This window comes from Myxocyprinus asiaticus, chromosome 36, assembly GCF_019703515.2.
Source record: "Myxocyprinus asiaticus isolate MX2 ecotype Aquarium Trade chromosome 36, UBuf_Myxa_2, whole genome shotgun sequence".
In the NCBI taxonomy this organism is placed as follows: domain Eukaryota; kingdom Metazoa; phylum Chordata; class Actinopteri; order Cypriniformes; family Catostomidae; genus Myxocyprinus; species Myxocyprinus asiaticus.
In genome coordinates, this window is record NC_059379.1 from 25,598,735 (window position 1) to 25,621,308 (window position 22,574).

At 38.5% G+C, this 22,574-nt stretch overlaps 1 protein-coding gene, 1 non-coding gene and 1 pseudogene across 4 annotated transcripts; 1 reads left to right on the plus strand and 2 right to left on the minus strand.

Moving 5' to 3' along the window:
• Positions 1–263: 263 nt before the first annotated feature.
• Positions 264–8,951, minus strand: LOC127426841 (peptidyl-tRNA hydrolase ICT1, mitochondrial-like; annotated as a pseudogene).
• trnar-ccu (transfer RNA arginine (anticodon CCU)) lies at positions 8,681–8,753 on the minus strand. Its single transcript has one exon. It is a non-coding gene; the product is annotated as a tRNA-Arg (tRNA).
• On the plus strand, positions 8,935–21,102 carry LOC127427507 (WD repeat domain phosphoinositide-interacting protein 3). Of its 3 annotated transcripts, none has more exons than XM_051675174.1 (10): positions 8,935–9,059; positions 10,569–10,643; positions 11,194–11,295; positions 13,408–13,495; positions 14,078–14,172; positions 14,347–14,537; positions 16,092–16,177; positions 17,055–17,156; positions 17,289–17,410; positions 17,702–21,101. In XM_051675174.1, the coding sequence occupies exons 2-10, from the start codon at positions 10,586–10,588 to the stop codon at positions 17,806–17,808; spliced, it is 951 nt and encodes a 316-aa protein (XP_051531134.1). In that variant the 5' UTR covers positions 8,935–9,059; positions 10,569–10,585; the 3' UTR covers positions 17,809–21,101. The 3 variants fall into 3 exon arrangements, with proteins under 3 accessions (XP_051531134.1, XP_051531132.1, XP_051531133.1); XM_051675172.1 differs by lacking the exon at positions 8,935–9,059 and adding an exon at positions 9,083–9,336 and having other exon boundaries at positions 17,702–21,100; XM_051675173.1 differs by lacking the exon at positions 8,935–9,059 and adding an exon at positions 9,153–9,225 and having other exon boundaries at positions 17,702–21,102.
• Positions 21,103–22,574: the final 1,472 nt, after the last annotated feature.

Below are 22,574 nucleotides of genomic sequence, written 5' to 3' on the forward strand. Positions count from 1 at the left end.
CACATCTTTTTTTCTTTTACAAGGTTTCATTTTACAATGTTTCAATATGGAATTCTCTGTGAAGAAAAAATAATGTTATGGGTTCAGTCAAAGTCAACTCGGCTTGCTTGTTTTGTTGCAGCATGTATCTTCTTCTGTCATGCCAAATTTATTTTCTCTAACCTGGACAAAGAACAGATATTTATGAAATACTGTACCTGTGACACAGCATTACATTTTTTTAATATTTTGTAATGATAAAGTTCTGCTTTATGCATACTTACCTATGAGCCCTCAGTGACATCCTCTGCAGATGGCTCTGGTGGCCGCAGGCTAGGCTCAGTAATAATTTCTGAGATCTTCTGTATACGGTCTTCTAGGTTTCTCTGCTGGCTTCTGCTAATCTCTGAAGTCACAATTAACTCTCCTGCTTTGTTCACACGAGTTTTATTCTGTTAAAGAGTATTTATGCCTTGAGCACTGTATATTCACATATGAGTACTGCACTGTTTAAACTGTTTATACATAAACATTATACTGCATTGTGTAGTAGTGCACATATGAGTACTGACAGTAAGGTGCACTTTTTAAAGTGGTGCATATTTCATTATAGCACTGATTAAACATGTACATGTACCTTCAAGAGAATCTCTCTCTCTCTTTACTTCTTCTGGAATCCAGTCTGCTGTTTGCACAAGAAAACGTACCTCTGCTTTTGTACCGACTGCAATGGAATATTAACATAAAGTGACAAATTGAACATTGACTTAACTGACAGACCTTCCTTGCTGCTTAACGCAATTCATGTAATGAATGTACATTTAATGCAATTAAGAATTGTAAGTTTAAAGATATAGTGTATAAAAAATAAAAATGATCTAATTTACTCACCCTCATGCCATCCCTCATGACTTTTTTCTTATGCAGAACACAAATTAAGATTTTTAGAAGGATATCTCAGCTTTGTTTGTCCATACAATGCAAGTGAATTGTGGCCAGAACTTTGAAGTTCCAAAAAGCACATAAAGACAGCATAAAAGTAACACATACGACTCCATTGGTTAAATCCATGTCTTCAGAAGCGATATGATAGGTGTGGGTGAGAAACAGATCAAGTCCTTTTTTACTATAAATCTCCACTTTCACTTCCACATTCTTCTTTTATTTTTTTGCAATTTACATTTTTCTACATATCGCCACCTACTGGTCAGAGCTTGTCAAAGGGGGAGATGTATAGATTAAGCCACTGGAGTCTTATGGATTACTTTTATGTTGCATTTTTGGCATTTTTGGAACTTCAAGGTTCTGGCCACCATTCACTTGCATTGCATGGACCCCAGAAAGTTTGGAATAAAGTGCACTTGACATATGGACTACTGTTATGCTGTCTTTATACTGAACTGAACCTTTAATAGTGCTTTATAGAATTTCTCCTTTATGAAGCTTGACAGTTCCTACTCATTATAACTGTTATTCTATGGAATAGAGAAGCTTAAAATATCTATTTTTATGTTCCAAGTAACAGCATGTGGGTTTTGAACAACATACGGGTGAGTAAATGAGTGAGTAAAAGTACATATTTCATTTTCAGGTGAACTAACTCTTAACTGGTGGCTCATTTTTGAGCACAGACCTGACAAGGACATACTCAAAATAAAATGGTCTCTTTTAAAAGAAGACTCTTAGGAGATGCTGTACAAAATTCAGAATTAAAGACAAAGAAGTTATCTAGAAAATCTTAAATTGATTGTAAATTAATACCTCATAATATTTATAATTGCATTAAAAGTACAGTATAAGACACTGTCCTTGCCACAACCTAAAAACTCAGTGGAAGCCACAAGTCACAGGTCTTACCATGTTCTTGTTCTAATCTGTGGGTGGTAACGCTCTACTTTGTGTTTTATAGATCATTTTCTGAGACGACGTCAAGTGAATTTTCTAAAAAGCTCCTTCAAAAGCTTGCCAGATAACCACATTAATTCAAATAATTTACAATATACACACATTCGCTCTTTGTCTTAAGTCTGATATGCTGAAAACTACTCCATTAATGTTTTCACATTCACAAATTGAATCACAATTATGAATGACATACGAATCACATAATGTACATGACATATTTTCAACAAAAACGGCGAACTTCGCCAAATGGTGAATAGTTTACACCATTGGAAATTGCAATCTGTTTACAATCTGTAAATTGAAATCATAAAACAGTGGGCAAATATTGCATGTTTAGTTACAGTTGAAGTCAGAAGTTTACATACACCTTAGTCAAATACATTTAAACTCAGTTTTTCACAATTCCTGACATTTAATTGACATTCCCTGTTTTAGGTCAGTTAGGATCACTACTTTATTTTAAGAATGTGAAATGTCAGAATAAGTCGTGAGAATGATTTATTTCAGCTTTTATTTCTTTCATCACATTCCCAGTGGGTCAGAAGTTTACATACACTTTGTTAGTATTTGGTAGCATTGCCTTTAAATTGTTTAACTTGGGTCAAACACTTTGGGTAGCCTTCCACAAGCTTCTCACAATAAGTTGCTGGAATTTTGCCCCATTCCTCCAGACAGAGCTGGTGTAACAGAGTCAGGTTTGTAGGCCTCCTTTCTCGCACACGCTTTTTCAGTTCTGCCCACAAATTTTCTATCAGATTGAGGTCAGGGCTTTTTGATGGCCACACCAATACCTTGACTTTGTTGTCCTTAAGCCATTTTGCCACAACTTTGGAGGTATACTTGGGGTCATTGTCCATCTGGAAGACCCATTTTTGACAGAGCTTTAACTTCCTGGCTGATGTCTTGAGATGTTGCTTCAATATATCCACATAATTTTCCTTCCTCATGATGCCATCTATTTTGTGAAGTGCACCAGTCCCTCCTGCAGCAAAGCACCCCCACAACATGCTTCACGGTTGGGACTGAGTCCGAGTCATGAGTTCAATTTTAATGGACTTGTACTTGTCATGGACTCCGATGCATTTTTACTCGGGCTCGAGACTTTGAGACTTGGGATTGTTTTCCGAATCCATGGCATTTGATTAGTGATGCAATGAACTAAATAAATAAATAAAAATAACGAAACAGAAATAAATGGACACTCTGTCTGAAAGTAGTTGTAGCACCCCCTGATGTTGTAGACTGAGCCAGAGTTTGTTTCACTGTGTTGAGCAAACACACGCACACACATACGCATGTGCAGAGCTGCACACTCAGTCAACAAATATGACTGAATGTTACTACGGAGACTGCTGTATAACATCGACTACCGAGGTGGCTGGCATGACGAAAACATAAAGCAGTGGCGGTTCTAGCTTGTGTGGCTCACTGTGCGAAACCCACTTCAACAAGCCCCCAAATTGGGGGGTCTGTGTGGGTGCCTCGTTCCACCGCCCCCGCCCTTCTCGCTATTGTCTCTGGTATCGTTGGCAGAGAAGAAAGTCAATTTTGTTGCGTTGCACGTTGACTTGACGATTTCATTCTAGTCTTCAGCAAATCAGCTGAAATGTGTCTGGTAATGACGTCATGCCCTTATGTCGTCCTGTCAGTCATCGCAAATGGCCAAAATAATGCAAAAATGTGTTTTCAACAACGAGCTGAAAGAAGCCGATCCATGTATTCGCGCAACACGTGAAATTTAAGCGGGGTGTTTTCTGAATGTTCTTTTTCCCCATGAGCACAGAGGTAAATCAGACAAGTGTCACATTCAGACAGATACCTGCACTATTTACATAGTACAAGCACTTAAAGGAATATTCCGGGTTCAATACAAGTTAAGCTCAATCGACAGCATTTGTGGCATAATGTTGATTACCACAAAAACGGATTTTGACTTATCACTCCTTTTCTTAAAAAAAAGCAAAAATCTGGGTTACAGTGAGCCACTTAAAATGGAAGTGATTAGGGCCAATTTTGAACTTTAACCTCAAAACTATAGCCACAAGAAATAAAGGATATGCATGTAAACATAATTTTAGTGTGATAAAATCACTTACTAACCGCATCTGTGTAAAGTTATATCCAATTTTACAACTTCTTTGCCATGACGATGTCAAAAAACCCTAAAACGACTGCAAAGATGACTATTTAAACAACTTTACAGCTCAAATAATACATGAATTTTAACAGAAGAATTAATGCAAGTGCTTTTATAAAATTATAAGCTTCACATTTCTTTGTTTAACCCCTCCAAAAATTGGCCACATTCACTTTCATTTTCCCCATTCACTTCCATTGTAAGTGCCTCACTGTAACCTCAATTTTTGCTTTTTTTAAAGAAAAGGAGAGATGAGTCGAAATACATTTTTGTGATAATCAATATTATGCCACAAATGCTGTTGATTGAGCTTAACTTGGAACATTCCTTTAAATGTTGATATGTAGGGATTTTAATTAGAATTTTAGGTTCCAATGTTGTGACTAATGATTAAGGCAGCTTTCACTTTCTTTAGTCTATGTTTGACTGGAGGGGGAAAGCAACAAATAACTGAAATATCAACAAAATGCAATAAGTGTTTTGAAGGACAGTTTTGTCTTCATACACCTTAAGCATATACTTTCATTCTGAAACCACTTTGAAGTTTGTTCAGCAGGAAACTAATCACAAAATATAGAGCTGTTTTTGTTACATTTATGTTGACAATTTTTTTTTCTTAGTTGTGAAATTTAAAATAAGCTTAAAATATTGATTTTGAGTTTACGGTTACAATTAGATTCATTCGGACTTGACTCGGACTCAGCCTGTTATGGACTTGGCCTTGAGTCCGACTCGGCCCCTTTTGGACTCTGACTTGACTCGGACGCGACTAAGGTGGACTCGAACCCAACACTAGTTGGGATGGTGTTCTTCAGCTTGCAAGCCTCACCCTTTTTCCTCCAAACATAATGATGGTCATAATAGCCAAACAGTTCAATTATTGTTTCATTTGACCAGAGGACATTTCTCAAAAAAGATCTTTGTTCCCATGTGCACTTGCAAACTGTAGTCTGGCTTTTTTTTATGGTGGTTTTGGAGCAGTGGCTTCTTCCTTGCTGAGCAGCCTTTCAGGTTATGTCTATATAGGACTCATTTTATTGTGGATATAGATACTTATCTACCTGTTTCCTCCAGCATCTTCACAAGGTCCTTTGCTGTTGTTCTGGGATTGATTTGCACTTTTTGAGCCAAAATACATGAATCTCTAGGAGACAGAATGCATCTCCTTCCTGAGCAGTATGATGGCTGCGTGGTCCCATGGTGTTTATACTTGTGTACTATTGTTTGTACAGATGAACGTGGTACCTTCAGGTGTTTGGAAATTGCTCCCAAGGATGAACCAGATGTGTGGAGGTCCACAATTTTTTTCTGAGGTTTTGGCTGATTTCTTTTGATTTTCCCATGATGTCAAGCAAAGAGGCACTGAGTTTGAAGGTAGGCCTTAAAATACATCCACAGGTACACCTCCAATTAAGTACACCTCCTATCAGAAGCTAATTGGCTAATTGTCTAAAGGCTTGACATCATTTTCTGGAATTTTCCAAACTACTTAAAGGCACAGTTAACTTAGTGTATGTAAACTTCTGACCCACTGGAACTGTGATATAGTCAAATAAAAGTAAAACAATCTGTCTGTAAACTATTGTTGGAAAAATTACTCATGTCATGCACAAAGTAGTTGTCCTAAATGACTTGCCAAAACTATAGTTTGCTAATATTAAAAAGGTGGAGTCGTTAAAAAATTTGTTGTAATGACTTCAACCTAAGTGTAAACTTCTGACTTCAACTTACATCTTACTTGACACTTATAACTTTCTTAACCTGAACTACTTGCTCATCCACAAGGTAGGGATGGGAGGTCGATGGGTGGCCGATAATGATGTTGTATCAAAAATATCGATCCTCACACAAAAATATAAATTCTAAAAAAAAAAAATAATAATTAGGGATATTATTATTTGGTTACCATGAACATGAACAATAATCATAAGCTTCAAAGTAAAATAAAAAGGATTAGGCTATATTAGCAAATAATTGTGCAGGATGGGAACTATTTCTTCTTTCGCTCATCTTAACATGCATGCTGAAAGATATAAGCAGACAAGTGCTTGCACCATCACTAGGCTCATTCAAACAAGAGGGATCGGTGCCTTGTAGAGCTAATGATAGAAAATCAGAGAAACAGCTTCTGGAGTAAATTCATGCTAAAATAACAACATATGCAAAGGTGACATTTCTTATAATGAGCTTGTGTGTATTTGTTGTTAATAAGTAATTAAAAAAATAGTTAGCCATTGTTTAACTAAGTAATATTGTAGTAACCATGTGTGTTTCTTTTTATTTTTTGGCTGAAACCATGGTTTTACTACAGTAATATTGTAGTAGTAATCATGGTTTATTGTGTGGTAACTAAATACTATGGTTAAACTTTAATTACTGTATTGAAACCATGGTTAATGTTTCTAAGGGTAAACAAAACAGAAGTTAAATAATTTTCTGTTAAGGCTCACAAATGTAACAAAAAATGAAATAATAATGACCTGAATTATGATAAAAATCATATTTTAAATTACCCATTTTATCCCAAGTCAAATCAGTTTAATTGAAGTATCAGTATTGGTCTCGGTATCAACGATATTGGACTTGAAATTATTGGTATCGGATCGAAAAGAAAATAAGTGGTATCGCTCATCCCTACCACGAGGTTCCCGCTTAGCTTCTGACACCTGAGTCCAGCCTTCATCGATTTGATTGGCTATCTCAAATGACATTGACGAGCAATGTTAGACTACTGAGCACGCTAAAAATTAAACCTTTTAAAACCATTATGTTATTCTTGCAACAACTTAATGATAATTAGACAGTGGTGCATAATGGACTGCGGCAGAACAGCAACAAGAATATCAATTATGGCCAAATCTGATTATTGGAGAAGACTTGTCCCCTCATATTGTGGTTACGGCCCTGTATGGACCTACAGAGCTGAGATATTCTTCTAAAAACCTTAATTTGTGTTCTGCAGAAGAAAGAAATTCATACACATCTGGGATGGCATGAGGGTTTAATTTGACCAGAAGGCTGCTTTATTGACAAACCCATTCCCTTGACCACGTCTATGTTACATAAGGCAGATCCTACACATAATGATATATAAACAATTATGTGTGCAGAATATCTTCACACAGTGCTGGAATGAATACAATATCAGCATAGTCCTTGGTACAGTACAGCAACATTATATTACCCTTGTTGACATGTTGACCACCTGGTCCACTGCTCCGACTATATGTTATCTTCAGTTTATCTGCAAGAAGACATAACTTCAGTATCTACTGGCTACAGTATATTAGTTATCATATCACACATCTTCATCCTGAACATCTTGAAGACTACTTACCGACTGGGACATGTGAAAGCCGATCATCCTGACATGAAACAAGACTTGTTTACATAAGCATTGCCATAATATTGCACATCACTGATAATCACAGAACAAAGCTGGACATAAATTCTGCTTAAAAAAAGAAAAATGTTTCAATGTAACTGTTTTAAAATAATTCCTTCTCGGTATGTGCGTAGTTGGTAACACGGTCTGATACGGTTTTTTTTTTTTCATTCTAGGCGAGCAAATAAACTACAGTATATGCAAGTAATATGAAAGTTCCACTGAGATTTGAAATCAGATCACTGAATTCAGCATCCAGAGTGCTAACCATTACATCATAGAACCTCTTTGATGCCTTCTGTTCTAACATCTATATCTAAAGGAACATGCAAGGGCTAATATTAGGTAAAAGAATATTCCGGGTTCAACACAAGTTAAGCTCAATCCACAGCATTTGTGGCATAATATTGATTACCACAAAACTAATTTTGCCTTGCCCCTCCTTTACTTAAAAAAAAATTTAGGTTACAGTGAGGCACTTACAATGGAAGTGAAAGGGGGACAATTTGTGAACATACTCACTTTTTCAAATGAATAGCCACAAGACATAAACATTATACATGTAAACATGATTTTAGTGTGATAAAATCACTTATTAACCTTTTCTGTGTAAAGTTATTGCCAATTTTAAAACTTTCGTTGCCATGATGATGTAATGTCAACAAACCCTAAAACAACTGTAAAAATTACAATTTAAACAACTTTACAGCACAAATAATAGATGAGTTTTAACAGAAGAATTAATGCAAGTGCTTTTACAAAATTATAAGCTGCATTTCTGCCTTTAAACCCTCCAAAAATCGGGTCCTTTCACTTCCATTGTAAGTGCCTAGCAGTAACCCAGTTTTTTATTATTATTATTATTATTATTATTATTTTTTAAGAAAATGAGGAATGAGTCGAACTTATTTTTTGGTGGTAATCAACATTTTGTCACAAATGTTGTCAGTTGATCTTAACTTGTATTGAACCCAGAATATTCCTTTAAGTGCTTGTACTATGTAAATATCTGTCTGAATGTGACACTTGTCTGATTTACCTCGGAGTAATGATGAGCAATTGGTCAGAACTGGTCAGACACATGAAAGGGAATATTTTGCACTTGTAAGGCAATTTCTGTATAATACTCCTTACAATGTAAAAGTTTCCTTGTTGATCTGAATTTTATACAACTGTGTGATGTACTAATCGCAACATGCTTATATAGATTGGGTAGTTCGGCAAATACTATAATGCAAATGCACAAACAATACGTGATTGTGTCAAAAACTATTCACCCCAGATGGGACTCGAACCCACAATCCCTGGCTTAGGAGGCCAGTGCCTTATCCATTAGGCCACTGGGGCTGTGGCAGTATGACTTTCCCCACTATTATACTTAAATTGAACAATATTGAAAATGCTAATGTGACATAAAAGTAATGTTGTTTACAATATATTTACTCCCACAAACCAATACGACTTCCCATACAAATCCAACGCATATTTGTTTGTTTTTTTTAAATCCCGGAAGCACAGAAAGTGCAGAATTAAAAATACCGACATCGCGGCGTCAAATGTGAAGAGCTTGCCTTTTGAAAACCTCTAACCATTTTGAAAAACAAACCATCTAAAGCATGAAAATGAAAAACAGCCTTCTGTAATGACATAACGGTAAACGCAGTGTTTGTGCACATGAGAGAGGAGGAACGAGAGTCGCTCTGCCAATTTTATTTCCTGGCAGGAGAGACAGTCATGAAATTAAATCCCACGTACCTAGCATTAGCCTACCAACTTTAGCCCTCATAGGTGGCTTGAGGAATGCTGTCGCTGTGTCAGGGTAATATTCTTTTCATGTAGATTAGTCAAATAACACCGAGCGCTATGAACTTATTACCATCCAATCCTCACGGTAATGGATTACTTTTTTCTGGATTTAATCAGGATCACGGTAAGATGTCTACACTTAGCTAGCTAGAAAGCAAGCTAACGTAACTCTGATACTTTGTTACCGTAATGAATCATAGAAGCCAGATATAATAAATAATCTGACTTTGGTGAAGATGTTGCGTTTAGTTGTAAGATATGTTAAACTTGATAAACATGATTACTGTTTTACAACAGATGGTTAGCAACAAAGATGAAGTCACATGAGTGTTTATCTTTGAAGGGCTGATGTCAGGATTCCTGAATTGCATTATCCTGTATTCCTGTATTGCCATGCTGTTGTCACAACGTCATGCTGGAATATAAACTGTAACGTTGTTAGAAAGCTAACATATTTCAACACATTTCAAGTAAACATTGACCGTTTTTGATCTTGATTTATCTAGGCTAAAAGCAAATGCTAGCTAGCTCCAAAACTGGTGGTTTGGCGTGTCTTTCAAGCTTGCAAAGGGAGGAATCTGGACATTTTGATTCTGAATAAACTTAAATAACACTTTACGATGCATTTTACTTGCATGATGTGATAATTATGATCATTTTATTAACTGTAACAACTGTACCACAATATAACACATTTTCTCAACTAACTGTGTTTTTAAACAGCATTTTATGACGAATAGCCAAATAACGTTAACTATCTATAAGGATGATAGGATAGTAAACTGGTTTAAACAGGATTTATACAGTTGCATAGTTTAAAGAACACATTGTATTAGCACACTTGGATTCAGAATCATAACCGGATGTAAAGACCATTAATAATTGAACAACACTACTAAACAGGCTCCTGCTCTTAGATCATCACCAGAACACAAACGCTGACATCCAGCATCCTGAACCCACCTAAACATTATATATAACAAGAATATTCCATATTCTGTCCTCTTTAGTGTTGACATTTTTTTCACATGCTCTGTATTTGTATCATGTGCCAGCTTCCTAGGAAGTGCAAACATTCTAGGCAAATACATTTTATTCTGATAAGTTGATAATGTTCTGATATAAAATAATGAAGTCATACAGAATTGTGGTGTGGTATGATATTGGCACCCACGATCAACACGCATTAACATGGGTATGGTTTATCTGTTTTACCAGTCTCCAGGACTGACTGTCCTCTTGAAGGTGAAGCTGTGTACCTCTTAGAGCAGCAGGAAATCTCAGCATCCCTCTGAGAGGAGTAATTTTTATTCCATGCATGGTTTCCCTTAATAGCATGCCCTTTTCTCCCACCAGGATGTTTTGCATGTGGAATGGAAAATGGATTCAGGGTGTATAACTCAGACCCTCTTAAAGAAAAGGAAAAACAAGGTGAGCCTGCTATTTACTCAAATACATTTGACATTGCTGCTCATGTGTAATTTCTAAATGTCATCTGCTATTATATGTACAAGTAAGTGCAGACTGGCCAATGTCGCAGACACAGTGCAATGTGAAAACACTCCAAATAAGAGAGTTCAGCCTCAGACAGGGATAATACAATAAGGCATAATACTATATAATGATATATGGAAGTTACTAACTTCCTCAGAACAGACATTTCTGAATATGTGAATAATTGGGTATATGCAGAAGTTCTTTAGGTATGAATACATGGTGATTCAGTCATGATTTTTTTAGCACATTCAGACGGTCTGCAGATCTTGTTTTTCATGGAAAAGGAGTAATTATAACCACAGAAACACATTTCACCCACAATTAATGTCATTTCTTTTAGAAACTATAAGGAATAGCAACAGATGCATCTGTTTGTTATTCATTTACCATTTAGAGTCAGTTTATGAGATCTTTGTCGGGGATAGTTATCCTCGTTTTATTGCTGGAGCTGTTGACTCTAATTAATTGTTCTTTTTGCTCTCAGAGTTTCTTGAGGGAGGAATCGGTCACGTGGAGATGCTTTTTCGGTGCAATTATCTTGCACTTGTTGGAGGAGGAAAAAAACCCAAGTACCCTCCCAATAAAGGTAGATTTTTTTTATTTTTTTTTATCACAGACAGCGGATAAATAAATAGCTTTATGACATAATTATGCATAAAATAAGATGTGTATAAGGTGACTCATGTTGAGCACCATTACATGTCAGTGGTATTTCAAAAAGCCTGTTCAAATCAAATCCCTTAATTGTCACTCAACCATATACACAAGTGCAACAGTGGGTGAAATTATTGGGTGCAGTTCCAAGCAACATAGCAGTATGACAATTACAATAAACATCTGATTTACACAACAGTTTACACGTCTTGTTACACAACACAATATACAATATACGCCTAATAATATACAGTATACACAAAATAAGAAGACTGCATACAATAAAAATACACTGTACACTCCCTCCCCCATGTAATCAGTGGAAATAAATATGAAGTGTTGTGTTGACATTCAGCTGTCTGTTGATAGTCAGTTGCCAGTGTGTTATTAAGAGAAGTATAAAATGTGAATCCAGTCTGAGGCTAATAAAGTGCAGTGCTGATATATGTATCGTGAGCGATCAAGAGTTCAAATGTCTGATTGCTTGGGGGAAGAAGCTATCATGAAGTCGGCTGGTGCGGGTCCTGATGCTGAGATACCGCCTGCCTGATGGTAGCAGTGAGAGCAGCACATGGCTCGGGTGGCTGGAGTCTCTGATGATCCTCTGAGCTTTTTTCACACACCACCTAATATAGATGTCCTGGAGGGAGGGAAGCTCACCTCCGATGATGTGTCTGGCAGTTCGCAGCACCCTTTGCAGGGCTTTGCGGTTGAGGGCAGTGCTGTTGCCATACCAGGCAGTGATGCAGCCAGTCAGGATGCTCTCTACAGTGCTGGTGTAGAACCGTGTGAGGATGTGGTGGTTCATTCCAAACATCCTCAGCCATCTCAGGAAGAAGAGGCGCTGGTGAGCCTTCGTCACAACAGCCTCAGTGTGGATGGACCATTTGAGTTCCTCAGTGATGTGGACACAGAGGAACTTGAAGCTGCTGACTCTCTCCACCGGTGCTCCATTGATGGTGATGGGGCTGTGTTCTCTGTCTTTTTTCCTGAAGTTCACCACAAGCTCCTTGGTCTTACTGACGGTGAGGGAGAGGTTGTGCTCCTGACACCAGCGTGTCAGAGTGTGCACCTCTCTGTAGGCTGTTTCATCATTGTCAGTGATCAGACCTACCACCGTCGTATCATCAGCAAACTTAATGATGGCACTGGAGCTGTGTGTTGCCACACAATCATGTGTGTACAGGGAATACAAGAGTGGGCTGAGAACACAGCCCTGTGGTGCTCTAGTGTTGAGGGTCAGTGATGAGGAGATGTTGCTGCCCATTCTAACCACCTGGCGTCTGCTTGACAGGAAGTCCAGGATCCAGCTGCAAAGTGAGCTGTTTAAGCCCAGAGCCTGGAGTTTCACATCAAGCTTGGAGGGCACTATGGTGTTGAATGCTGAGCTGTAGTCTACAAACAGCATTCTCACATATGTGTTCCTTTTGAGTGCATGTATAAGTACAGGGGTTCTCAACGGGGGTGGTACCGCTCCCCAGGGGGTATTCAAAGGATGCCAGGGGGCGCTGAGAGCAAATTAGTAGAGAGGGGGGCATTAGGGTACAAATGGGGGGCGTTTATCATTCATAATCAAATCTATCGTCAAGTTCCTCTTTGCATTAAAACGTTTATCTAGACTTGGAGTATATCAGTTGGTTCTCTATACGGGATGGTATGCATTTGTAACATGGTTCATCTGATTTTGAAGTCTAGTGACGCATCTGAAGTATCTGGTTTAGCAGCGTCAAATGCACAGTTGGAGGCACAACCTCGGCTAATGCAACTGCATGGCTCTGTAGATGGATACGGCTCAATGGAAAGGGCAGCGCAACACTCTTAAAGCTCGAACTCTTAAACTCGCAGCTTTGCAAGAATCGGAAACCATTTGAATGAAGTAGGGGGGCGTTCATCAAAGAAAGGTTGAGAACCACTGTACTAGTGAATGGTTGAATTCAGTTGGTATTTTTTGAACTGGTTCACACAGGAATAATTTAACACAGTTCTAATATACAGTACATAAATGGTTGAAAACTTTTTTTATTTTCCCCCTTCTTTTTTTAAGTGATGATTTGGGATGACCTCAAGAAAAAGACTGTGATAGAAATTGAGTTTTCCACTGAGGTCAAAGCTGTTAAGCTTCGGCGTGACAGGTATTTCAATTCACCCTCATATATATTCTTTTAGTTAAATTCATTACTTGAAAATCTTGGATATGATATTTGTTAGACTTTTATTCTGAAAATATTCCAGTAACTGATTTATGATATTTTATTTGTAGATAATATTTCAGGATATTAATTCTTATGCTTTGCATTGAGGCAGTCAATCAGTATATTGACAATTCAGAATAATTTACGTTGTAAAATTGCAAGAAAAGATTCAAAGTGGCAATATATCACAAATGGCTGGTGAATAAATAACTCCTTCAGCTTCATATTAAATGTTGGCAAATACAGTATAGACATGGTGTAGCCATAACAACAGACTACTTTCACCCTCTTTGACTTTGACTCAAACCTACAGGCTCTTATGGAATATGCTCTTAGAAATATTAATGTCTTTAAATGAGTCAAATCCTTAAAATAATGTGTTAATATTGCAATCTTTTAGTTAACCTAAGCCTGTAAAGTTATTAAGGAAGTTGTACAACTACAAAAGCAAGCAATAATTATTAGGTGTAAGTATCTAAAAAGCAAATAGCAAAATCCAGTTTGTGTGTTTTGTGATTCCAGAATTGTGGTGGTCCTAGATTCCATGATTAAAGTCTTTACATTTACTCATAATCCTCACCAGCTACATGTCTTTGAAACATGCTATAACCCTAAAGGTAGGTTATGACCCTCATTCACAAAGTATAATAGAGATTCATGCATGGTTTTGTATATTGAACTGCATATGTTAATCTGAAATGTACAAAAGTACAGTACAGTTTAAATAATGTGCATTTACAGAAGGAATGTTAAAAGCGTATTCTCACCCCTTTCTCTGATTATCTCTGTAGGTTTGTGTGTCTTGTGCCCAAACAGTAACAATTCATTGCTAGCATTCCCAGCCACTCACTCTGGACATGTTCAGATAGTAGACCTGGCCAACACGGAGAAACCTCCTGTTGACATTCCTGCCCATGAGGGTGCCCTGTGCTGCATCGCTCTCAACCTTCAGGGCACGCGGATAGCAACAGCGTCTGAAAAAGTGAGCTCAAGAGGCAGTGATGATTTTGGCATATAAATGTGTTAAAGGGATAAATGAAAATTGTGTCATTATTTACTTATCCCCATGTTGTTCCAAACTGGTATGACTTTATGCGGAACACAAAAGATGCTTTTTTTAATGAATATACCACACTCTGGATTCGAACTCATGACTCCAGGGGTGTTAGTCAGTGTCTTTGCTTGCTGAGCTACCCAGGCACCCCTAAATCACCCTTTTACAATTGTTTATGCTCACGCGGTAATCTTGTTGTTATTTCGGCATGCTCCATTTGACAGGTAATCAGAGAGAGAGAGAGTGGTAAGTTGGTATTCCTGTCACCGCTCCACCATTCTTAATTGGCACGTGTGTCATACCTCCGATAGAAGATCTTTGCAAAACAGTCAGCAAGTGTGACACCCTCGGCCAAAATCGAGTTGAGTCTGCTAGTAGAAAGAAAGTCATTTGGGTTTGGAATGACATGAGAGCCTTTAAATTATGACAGAATTTTCATTTTTGGGTGAACCACAAACTAAAGAAGTTTTATAGTTGTTTAGTGTGTTGATATTTGTCAAAAACCATTCACTTGGATTCATGCACAACAAATTACACTGATCAGCCACAACATAAAACCACCTGCCTAATATTGTGTAGGTCCCCCTCATGCTGCCAAAACAGCGCCAACCCGCATCTCAGAATAACATTCTGAGATGATATTCTTCTCACCACAATTATACAAAGTAGTTATCTGAGTTACCGTAGACTTTGTCAGTTCGAACCAGTCTGGCCATTCTCTGTTGACCTCTCTCATCAAAAAGACGTTTAACATCTGCAGAACTGCCTCTCACTGGATGTTTTTTGTTTTTGGCACCATTCTGAGTAAAGTCTTGAGACTGTTGTGTGTGAAAATCCCAGGAGATCAGCAGTTACAGAAATACTCAAACCAGCCCATCTGGCACCAACAATCATGCCACGGTCCAATTCACTGAGATAAAATCTTTCCCCCATTCTGATGGTTGATGTGAACATTAACTGAAGCTCCTGACTGCATGATTTTATGCACTACACTGCTGCCACATGATTGGCTGATTATGTAATCGCATGAATGATTGTTGGTGCAAGACATGCTGGTTTGAGTATGTCTGTAACTGCTGATCTCCTGGGATTTTCACACACAGCAGTCTCTAGAATTTACTCAGAACGGTGCATAAACAAAAACATCCAGTGAGCAGCAGTTCTGCGGATGGAAATGCCTTGTTGATGAGAGAGGTCAACAGAGAATGGCCAGACTGGTTCGAACTGACAAAGTCTAGCTCTGTACAATTGTGGTGAGAAGACTATAATCTTGGAATGCTATCCTGTATATCTATAATGCTGTTTTGGTGGCACGAGGGGGACCTACACAATATTAGGCAGGTGATTTTAATGTTGTGGCTGATCAGTGTATGTCACTGGATTAATTCTTAGATTATTCTAGTGCTGCCTGTTAAACAAAATGGATAATTGAATATGTTAGTGATTGGATAATGTAGAATATGTCCTCTTTTATTTTTTTAGGGGACCCTGATCAGAATATTTGACACTTCAGCAGGTCATCTTATTCAGGAGCTAAGAAGAGGATCACAAACTGCCAACATATACTGGTAATCCATTACATGCACACTGTCCAATTCTGTTACCATAGAGCAGTGGTTCTCAACCTTTTTTTGATAATGAATGAATCTTCTTCACTACCATGGTTGGATGTAACATGATTTCTGTAAAACAAACTATGGCATTTTTGTAATTATAAACAGTAGACCTACTCTAAACACAATAAAAACAATAAATACAAAATATAAATATATATATAAATTGTAACAAAAATGTATTATATTCCCTCACTCCCCTAATGTAGCCTATGACAAATATAATACAGCTGAAGTAGTGATATGATAATATTTATTATCAGTCTATTTCTGCCTAAAGTACAGTTAGTGTTACTATAGTAAATTCAAGGGTGGTCATGTAGAATTCTGTGCCGAATTCAAATGGTTTCTGCTTCTCGTGCCTTGCTTCTCAATGATTCTCGCAAAGCTGCGAGTTTAAGAGCTCGAGCTTTAAGAGCGTTGCGCTCGCGCTGCTCTGTCCATTGAGCCGTATCCATCTACAGAGCCATGCAGGTGCATTAGCCGTGGTTGTGCCTCCACCTGTGCATTTGACACTGCTAAACCAGATATTTCAGATTCGTCGCTAGACTTCAAAATCAGATGAATTGCGGTACAAATGGATACCATCCCGTATAATTGAGAACCAACTGATATACTCTAAGTCTAGATAAACGTTTTAATGCAAAGAGGAACTTGACGATAGATTTGATTATTATGACTGATAAACGCCCCCCTTTTGTAGCCTAATGCCCCCCTCTCTACTAATTTGCTCTCAGCGCCCCCTAGCATCCTTTGAACGCCCCCGTTGAGAACCCCTGCAATAGAGGTTGTATTTTATGTGTCTATTTTTAAAAGTGTATATTTCTTTCAGCATCAATTTCAACCAGGATGCGTCTCTTATCTGCGTATCAAGCGATCATGGAACAGTTCACATATTTGCCGCAGAGGATCCCAAAAGGAACAAGCAATCCAGGTTTGTGTAGAATTCTTCAAACTCTGCTACGTATCTTCCAGCATTTCTTCCAACTGCAATTGATGTGATGCAATGTTTACATTGTTCATAAATATCCTGCTCATATGTCTCTCAAACCCTCTTATACCACAGCTTGGCATCAGCCAGTTTTCTCCCCAAGTACTTCAGCTCCAAATGGAGTTTCTCCAAGTTCCAGGTCCCATCTGGTTCACCCTGTGTCTGTGCCTTTGGAACAGAACCCAATGCTGTTATAGGTAGAGCTGTGAAGCATATTGTTTAATAGCATGTGGTTAATAATTAGCTACTTTGTGGTGGTATTGTACGCATGCTTTGTGCATGGATGAGGTACTTTCTTTAAAAAAATAAATAAAATAAAATCGAATTGTTGCCATTTTATATTTTTACAAGTCTGTGACATGCATGCATTTTGAACAAGCAAACAACTTATTTCCAATGTAACAATCTGAACTGCATTTTTAACTCTTTACGGACTGAACTTCTCATTCCAATCACTTTACCACCAACTCATTCTCTCCTTCTCCCAGCTATTTGTGCTGACGGCAGCTACTACAAGTTTCTGTTCAACCAAAAAGGGGAGTGCTCAAGGGATGTGTATGCACAGTTCTTGGAAATGACCGACGAGAAGATCTGAGTGTAGACACTATTTTATGAGATTCAATTTCTTTCTTGACATCTCCAAGCTTGAAGGATGTCAAAGGACTCAAATGGCATTCATACGACAAACGTACTTTTTGGAGATCACTATGTCACAGATGTGGAGGAGAGACCAAAAGAAACTCTAAATTCTCTCTTGATTCAAACCATAAGAGACATTTCTATGAACAAGCAGAGATGGTTGGAAAACTGTGACTAAAGTACTCATTCTGTGGAGTGAGAAGAGGGAAACCTTATTTTTTAAATGTCTTCCATGGGATTTTTTTAAGGTTTGAATGTCCTTGGCTTGGTAGCAAGAGAGATCATCTTTGTCCACTAATAAAACCTAATCTGATATAGGGAGTGCCTGTGTAATTAAGATGAGAGATGGGTGTATACATGTACATCATCCACAGTATGTATTTACAAACTATTTGGTAGTTATATATTGTTTTACTTGCTCAAGTACACAAGTTACCACAGAAAACAACGCAACTAGAGAGTGTAAAGGGTATAACTAAAACAACATTTTATGGTGTAAATGTTTGCTCCTTATTTCATGTAATGCAGTATTCTTTATTTGAGTTTTTTGCAAGTATTTGTTGGAGTTTAAGAGAAATAAACTGATATTCACAGTGCTCTTTAGCCACTGTGCTGTCACATGAGAAACACAAAAGATATGCACAACAAATTTGGCCATGGGGAGGACTTTTTATTTTTATTGTCACAAAAAGTCCATATTTAAGCTGTAAATTGTTTAAAATAAAATGCACAACTCAAACCCCATGTTTTGGTGGATACAGCATCCCAAACTAATCTGGAATCACTGCAATAGTTTGGGTGTAAATGGAAAACTACTTTAACAAGGTTGCTAATGAATACATGACTGAATAGTTTTATTGTTTAACAGCTAGAATTAGCACTTTGTCATATTAGTTGCATTACTATTACTTTTAAAGACTAATGCACTCAAATTCTACCAAAGTGCCCAGTCTTATCTCCTGAAGTATTTATTTTTTCTTTTTTTATTGTTGTCTTCATTCTTCGAGTTGTTCTTTGAAATGTATCTACGAGCTGTTTTGTTACTCATTTGATGCTTATGTCATTGATAATGTGCAAGTAATTACACCTATGGTTTATTTCATGAATATGTGTTTCATATGCTCTGATTGTGTGGCCTGCGGGGATGACCAGATAAATCAGTAACATACCACAAATTAAAAGATGATTGTAAAAGAATGAATGGAAATTCTTTATGGCATTTAGGTCCAGAATGCCACTATAACATATGGCCATTCTATCACATTAACAGCCAATATTGCTTAAAATCACACCTTGATAGATTATGAATAGTGGTTATTTTTGGGGATAGATGTGTGGATGTGTGATTTATCTTCAATTAGAATGTTAAAGGGATAGTTCACCCAAAAATGAAAGTTCATCACTTTCTCACTCTCATGTGATCCCAGATGTGTATGACTTTCTTTCTTCCACTGAACACACGTCAAGATTTTTAGAAAAAATATCTCGGCTTTGTAGGTCCTTTTGCCACAAGGAGACTAGTTTGCAGGCATTTTTATTTGAGTTTTGGAGCTTCAAAGTTCTTGCCACCATTCACTTGCATTGAGTGGAACAACAGAGCTGAGATGTTCATCCAAAATATCTTTGTGTTCTGCAGAAGAAAGTCATACACATCTGGGATGGCATGAGGGTAAATAAATGATGAGTGTAGCTGAGACCAAGTGGGACAGCAAGGAGCTAATGTGTTTTGGTATGTTGAGTTGGGCTGGGCTGGGTGTGTTGGTTAGAACACCGAAGCAAGAGAAGGAATAGCGTGAAACAGGTTTATTGATACAAGCATGTGTATAGGCAGTATTTCCATAAAATGTGGAGCTAGGCTGAATCTGAGTACAACACTGAATGATCTTCAATAAAATGCTGAACGTTGGTACAGATCTCTTTGACTGAATCTATGAGTGTGTATATTTGTATATAAAGGTGTGGTCTGAAACAAAGAAATAAAGGAATGTCTTTTAACAAATAGCTGTTTTTCTATACCACCATAATAATATCTGCATAATATAAACAACCTCTTAGCTGTCCATCGTATCCGATGATGACACTTGCTTTAGGGAATGGGTAGGTTTCAGGGGAGGGCATCAGCTGGGTTGATGCTGATACCACTTCATGTGGCTGTGGAGGCCGATCCGAGAACCACACACTCTGTTGCAGGTGAGGCAGGAGAAGCCGGATGCTAGGGCAGTGCCAGCACCCCACCTGTGGCATTGAGCATGTCTTTCATTCCTCCGCTGTTGTACGGCTTGATGCAATTCTTCAGTCACACTGGCACAATAAGCATGCCAGACAGACCTGTCTTGAGCGAGGGTCTCAACATGAGTGGGATCAATACCACAGCATTTCAAGATGTTTCTTCTACCCACCAACAGCACCTTTGCTGTAAGGATTTGGCCATACAGGACTTGCCGTAGTAACTGGTGTTCCGGCATGCGAATGACATGCCCCAAGCACAATCTGATGTCTGGCTAGCATTGCTTCCATACAGAGGGTGTTAGTGTTGGCCAGTATCTCTGTATGGGGTGTCCGATCCTCCCAAGACAGACCAAGGATTTTTTTTAAGACATCGTACATGGAAGGCCTCCAAAAGCACAATATGCCCTCTGTATGGTGTCCATATCTCTGCCCCATAGAGGAGAGTGGAAACACATGCCGTATTATAAACAGCAACCTGGGTTGCTATTCTCAAATTTTTGTTCTCAAAGACCCTTACACGTAGGAGACCAAAGGCTTTGAAGGCTTTGTTAATGTGGCAGTTTATTTTATGGTAAAGAGAGCAATCTGAGGAGAGTGTGGAGCCAAGATAGGTGAATCTGTCCACCACTTTCAGTGGACACCATTGATGTGGAAGCTCGAAAATATGGCTGGCTGTTCTGAGAACTGTGCAATCATTTCTGTTTTCTGAATATTGACTTGGAGACCAAAGGACTGGTAGATGCTGGAGATTGTATTGAGGGCATACTGCATGGATTGAGGGGTATGGGCTTTGACTGCACAGTCATCTGCATATTGCAACTCATGTATCTGACATGTTAGAGATTTATTGCGGGCCTGAAACCATCAAATATTAAAGGGGTTTCCATCCAGGCAGTACTGGATATGAACACCATCTGTGTGTCCAAGTGCATGATGGAATAGATGTGTGATGGCTGAGAGCAGCAGGTTGAACAAGATGGGAGCCAGTACACAGCCTTGCTTGACCCCAAACTAAACACTGAAAGGCTCTGATTGGAGGCCTCCAGTGATAACTCTGGCTTGTATTTCATCATATAATTGATGGAGGATGAAAAGAAACTTGGGTGGTACTCCAAGTTTTGAAAGATGTTTCCAGAGCATCTCACGGTTAACAGTATCAAATGCCTTTGAGAGGTCAATAAAGGCTATGTAAAGATCTTGACGATATTCTCTGCACTTCTCCTGTAGCTGCCCTATGACAAAGATCATTTCAGTGGTGCTCCTACCTTTCCTAAAACCACACTGCAATTCTGGGTGAGTGTGTTCAGAAATGTGGGTCATCAGTCTGTTGAGCATGACCTTTGCCAGCACCTTTTCCGCAGCAGAGAGTAGAGAGATTCCCCAACTGTTTCTACAAACTGCTCTGTCCCCCTTTTGTTTGTAAATGATCACAATACTGGAGTCCTTCCACTCTTGAGGGAGGATCTCTGACTGCCAGATATTTGTGATCAGAAGGTGTAGATGGCGAGTGAGCAGGTAGCCCCCGTTCTTTAGTATCTCTGCAGGAATTCCATCAACTCCTGAACTTTAAATGTTCTTTAGGGTTCTGATGGCTTGAAGGACTTCAGAGAACTGTGGTGAGTCATCAAGATGGTGGATATGTGGATGATCTGGGAGTTTGCTGATAGATTGAAAGTCAACCAGGTTGTAGTGGTTCAGAAGGCACTTAAAATAGTCTGCCCATCGATCTAGGATCTGATGACGATCTTTAAAGTGGTAGTTCCCATCTGCAGCATGAACTGGTGTAATTGCATGTTTTTTGGGACCATACAAGGTTTTGATTGTGTCATAAAAGCCCTGCATATTTTTGCAATCTGCTAGGCCTTGTATTTCCCTTGCTTTGTTCATCCACCAGTTGTCCTCCATTTCCCAGAGAGCCCGCTGAGTAACAGCTCTTGCCTCAGCAAACGCACCTTTCAGGGTGGGTGAGTCCAGATTGGATAAAATAGCTTTATAAGCTTGGTGTTTTGTTTGTAGAAGTGTGTGGATGATGGGGCAATTATTGTCAAACCAGTCCTGGTGATGTTTCTTTGAGAAACCAAGGACTTCAGAGGCTGCACTATGGATAATTGTACTCAGGTTATACCAGTTGGTTGATTCCTCAGGAAATTAATCAAGCCTGTCTGAAAGAAGGCTTTTGAAGTTGTCCCTGGTGGAGGGATTTTTTAGGCCAAGGCAGTTAAACCTTTTGTTCGGGGGTGTTCTACAATGGCAAGGTTGAATCTCCAAGCAGAGTTTAGATCTGACCGTATGGTGGTCTGTCCCACACTCAGCCCCGCACATGACGTGGGTGATGAGTGCATTATGTCTGTATTTTTGGCGAATGATAATATAGTCCAGAATGTGCCAATGTTTTGAATGGGGGTGTTGCCAGGTGGTTTTCAGCTTGTTCTTCATCTGGAATATGGTGTTGGTGATAACAAGGTGATGTTCAGAGCATAGAGAGAGGAGTCT